General features: G+C 39.2%; 1 protein-coding gene across 1 annotated transcript; it reads right to left on the minus strand.

Annotated features, from left to right (window-relative positions):
• Positions 1–1,425: 1,425 nt before the first annotated feature.
• On the minus strand, positions 1,426–3,726 carry LOC131103190 (suppressor of cytokine signaling 3-like). Its single transcript, XM_058049242.1, has 2 exons — positions 3,569–3,726; positions 1,426–2,847 (listed from the first exon to the last, which is right to left on the minus strand). Exon 2 carries the CDS (start codon positions 2,764–2,766, stop codon positions 2,146–2,148), a length of 621 nt encoding a protein of 206 aa, XP_057905225.1. The 5' UTR covers positions 2,767–2,847; positions 3,569–3,726; the 3' UTR covers positions 1,426–2,145.
• Between the last annotated feature and the right edge of the window lie 989 nt (positions 3,727–4,715).

Genomic DNA, 4,715 nt, shown 5'->3' on the forward strand with positions numbered 1-4,715 from the left:
CCTCTAAGTGGAATACTTCAACTTTCATCATAGCCAGTCTTTCTGATCTCTCAGTGTATATAGCTCTTTTATGCGGGCACTGGATAGCTACAGTGGGCATTTATTCAGACAAAAATTTATAAATTTTATTAAACACACTACATAGCAAAACATGAAATTTTAGAGCCACATTTATGACTATATTTCTTTAGGGCAGGAGCAGGGAACCTGTGGCTCAGGAGCCATATGTGGCTCTTTTGATGACTGCTCTCAGGCATTTCTTAAAGGGGAACTGCACTTTTGAGGGGAGTTTTGCCCACCCATCATTGATGATCCTTATGTGAAACATGAACATGAACGCTAAAGCGTTTAAAAAACTAAAAAAAAAAAAAAAAGGACTGGAACACACGTCTTGTGCTGGAAGACGCAGCCAACCCAATGAGAGCGGACATTGTAGGTGTTAGTGTTGTAACAACTCTCGTTGTTGACGGAACTAGCATAAGTATGTGTGTCAATACGCAGAGGAAAGAAGTTTGCTAGTGTTTTAAGTCATAAAAATATGGCAAGATACTGCAACTATTACATGTCATCATCAGTGTAGGTGTCAAACCATGCAATGTTGTTAGAGGGTTTTTTTAGAGGGCTTCATAATAGAAATACATAGGTGTATCCCAATGATAACATTGTGAGCTAGCTCATATTAACTTGTTTTCTTGTGTTATAATACACAGAAAAGGGAAATAAATACGTATGTGTTCATGTTCCATGTAAGGATTCTGAATGATGGGCAAAATTCCTCAAAAATACTTATCATTGACATTTTAGAGTAAAACATTACATAAATGTCAGTGTAATGTAAAACAATGTTCAAAATATAGCTTCAGCTTTCTTATGACTTTTAATCCACCCATCAATTTTCCATTTTGTATGATTATTTTTGTGTGTTTACTTTTTTAATTATTACTGTGCAGTTTTTAATGACTTTCATATGAAAACGTATTTTAAAAAGTATATATTTAATTACTTTTTTTAAGTATGAACTTAAAACATTTAAAAAATATATATAAAATATAAAAAATATATAAAATATAAAAATATATATTTAAAAATACACTTTTTTTTAATTAACCAATAGCTATTCTTACTGTGTAATTTTAAAAGATAAATACAAAAAAGTCATGACTTCTAATTTTAGTATCTAGTTAAAGCATTTTAATAACAAAAAATAACATATATTCTTTTAATTAGTTAAATAGCCATACTGTATTCTTACTGTGCAATCTAATGATTTTCAATAAAAATGTATTTTTAAAATCACATATATTTTATTACTTTAATTTGAAAAGTATGCATTTAAAATAGTTTGATAAAAATAGGTATCCTGTATTGTTGTTCACATCCCCTAAGAGGCCCCGAAATAACAAGCAAACGCAATGTGATTCAGTAGAAAAATAACATTCTTTATTATAAATTACTGAAATGTTGATCCAAGTATAAATAAGTGCAAAGTTGTGTTTACTTCTTCAAAAGTTCAAGCATGGACGTCAGCGCTGTGGCTGGCAAAAGGTACATCTTTATAAAAGAGAGCGAGACAACACACGTGTGTCACTTTGTCTTCAATGTAAACATGGTTTGATGTCTAGGAAAAAAAGACAACCAAATAAGATCACATCTCGTCAACAGAGAGAGACGCCTCATTTAAATACATTCATCGGGAAGAAGTGGCGTTCCTGTCAGTGTCCTCCCCTAAAATAATTAGACGACATTTTGGTTCCGTTCTGGACCCAAGGAGGCCATAGCCGTTTGCTCAAGTAATCTACCGTCTTGCGGGATTCAGCCCTTTTTTTCCAGAAAAAGACAGTACAGCTGGTAGAATGGTGCAGCCACTCTGCTGGTAGGCCTGTAGAATTCCCAGAATGCACAGGGAGGAACATTCCAGGATGCTGGACAAACGTCAGCAACACAAACAAAGCTCGTGTTCAGAAGCTTGGACTCATGGGGCCTCACAGCACTTTGATAGCAGCATGAATAGAGGGGGGGCGCCAGGAACCTCACTCAGACTTTCAGTCCTTTTGTGCAGTGAGTGCACCCCCTTTCCGATCACCCTGACGTGACCTGGACTTGTAAGGACGGTAGATATTCCCAACAAAAATCAGCCCACCACCATTAAATGGGAGCGTCGTAGTCCTGCAGGAATTCCCTCAAAGGATGAGGAAGTTGGTCTCTTTTGGAGGAAATGTCCAAATGTCCGTTGACAGTTTTCCTGCACAGGTGCTGCAAGGTGGACAGGCTGCAGGCCAGTGGCTTGACCAGCTCCAAGGGGACTTTCTCGCCTCCGGTGTAAATATAGTCCACATTCCCGCTGCGGGTGTTCCCTTTGCTTTGAGGCATGTAGTAGTGCACCAGCTTGAGGATGCAGTCAAAGTGGGGCACCAGGTGAATGTTTTTGGGGTCTGTTTGCAGGTAAAAGGAGGCTGCGTCGCACTGGACACGCAGGTTCTTGGTCCCCGACGCCGTCTTGACGCTTAGGGTGAACAGGTGCCGGTTGTCGGAGCTATCCCGGATGAGGAAGGTACCCGTGTTCTCGGCACCCAGCAAGGCATTGGCCTCCTTGCCCGTGATGGCGCCCCAGTAGAAGCCGCTCTCCTGCAGCTTGTGCAACGTGGCCAGAACCATCTGGTACTGAGCCTTGGACGCAAACATCTTGTAACGCTGAGGCAGCCGCATGTTAGGAGAGTCCAAGTGGCTGCTGCTCATTGCGGAGAAGCACTTGCTGAGAGTTACCATGGCGCTGTGGCCGTTTTGGAGGCTGGAGGAGCACCGGGCACCACTGAAGAAGACACTGGGAAGATGATGGTGAGGTGACACCTTCGGAGGCAAGAAAAGGACAAGGTTAACCACATCAGCTTATTATTGTGCCTTTTGGCCTTAGAATGCATCACAGTGTCCATTGCACTTTAATGGACGGATATGGGAGTGCTGTGTCCCTAATCCTGGTCTACATTCTGACAAAAATAGGTCCAGTATTAGCACTTTCTGCACTCTCTTTCCTATTTCTTTCCTATTTCTAATGTGCACTCTACTACACCAAAACCCTTGAATCTACCTTCATCTGGCGACTTTAACTTTCCAAATGCTCACAAGGCAGCTCAATTTTTAAATAAAAAGGTTAATAAGAGAAGCCACTTTCTATTTCTAGTATTGCTTGAGTAAAAATCCCCTGACTGGTGCTTTAAAACTAGTTAGACTGACTTCTAACTACTCGTGGGTCATCATGAAAATCTAAAGTTAAAGAACAATTGAGCTGAACTTTGAAGATGAATCGTGGTGTCTTTGACTCAAGCATTCCGATTCATGAGTAAGCAACTCCGGTAAGTACTTTTGTTTGTGTAATGTGCCCTCAGGCACCACGGCCAGTTCCAGTAAATACGAATTATTGTGCAATTTCCAGGACTCGCTTCTGCACTCTAGGACACATACTAAACAAATACACATTATTTCTACTTCTAAAAAATAATAAACTCAATATGCACTGTGAAATCCTATTTGACCTGCATTGAGGGTTTAAACAAAAAAAAAAGATGCTCACCTCTTCTCAACAGTCTTGTAAAAGTTTTATCCAAATGTTCCAAAAGGCGCTGCCTCTGTGTTGGGAGATGTTTTTTCAAATGTAAAATGTCTTAAAACAGTTACTTTGTATCCGCTTGTGCAGCAGTTGTTAAAGTGTCTGCGCCCTTCAGTGACACACAGCAGTCTTTATAAAGGCGTGCTTAGTGTGCGTCTGGTGGGTTACAGCGACGAGGCCCCGCCCCCTCTTTCCAGTAAAGCCTCTCTGTGCTGGCAGATTGACAGGAAGCTCTTTTTTTGTTTTCTTTTTCTGTCTCTCTCTCTCTCTCTCTCTCTCTCTCTCTCTCTCTCTCGCTCTCTTTCTGCTCTTTTTTCATTCCTGCTCTGCTCCTCCCCCTCGATCAATCTGAATGAGTTCCACTTTTTTTTAATTCAACTTCGTTCACATGTCTGTCTCTTATCACTTTTATTCATGTAAATCTGTTTGTTTCCCACACATCCAAAAAAGGTATGATGTATTTTCATAATTAGGTAGAAGTTCCTCTTTATCGTCAATTGTGTGAGGTAATGATTCAGTCTTTGCTGAAACTGTTTGTGTAATCAGCTTCTGAGAAATTCTCTGGAACGGCAAACTCACCAAGCTGTAATGCCCCTCTATCCACAGGGGGCGCCAAATCTCACTTTCAGCATGATACGAGACATTTATTGGGTTTTTTTCACAGACAACAAATACAAAGATGTAGGCCATAATTATTCCTGGCATTTATGAATTTAATTCAATTCACTTCATTTTTCATATTATACATTGTAAAGAATACAGTAATTGTGCTCATTTATGGCCCTTGCTGTATCATTAATATGGCCAAGTGGTTTTCAGTGCTTACTATGCAGGCTTTGAATGAAATATTTTAATTTTTAATTACCTGATTATATAATGTAGGCCTACAATATGTTAATTTTTTTGAGTATATAATTATATTAGTATATTACAATGTGGAAATATGGGGTAATAACTATAAAAGCAATCTTCACTCGCTAAATGCACTGCAAAAAAGGGTAATAAGGATAATTCATAATGCCGCCTACAGAGAACATACTAACTCCTTATTTCTAAATACTTAAACTTGCTGATATAGTTTATCTTCAAACAGCTAAAATAATGCATAAGG

This window comes from Doryrhamphus excisus, chromosome 15 (assembly GCF_030265055.1).
Source record: "Doryrhamphus excisus isolate RoL2022-K1 chromosome 15, RoL_Dexc_1.0, whole genome shotgun sequence".
Taxonomy (NCBI): domain Eukaryota; kingdom Metazoa; phylum Chordata; class Actinopteri; order Syngnathiformes; family Syngnathidae; genus Doryrhamphus; species Doryrhamphus excisus.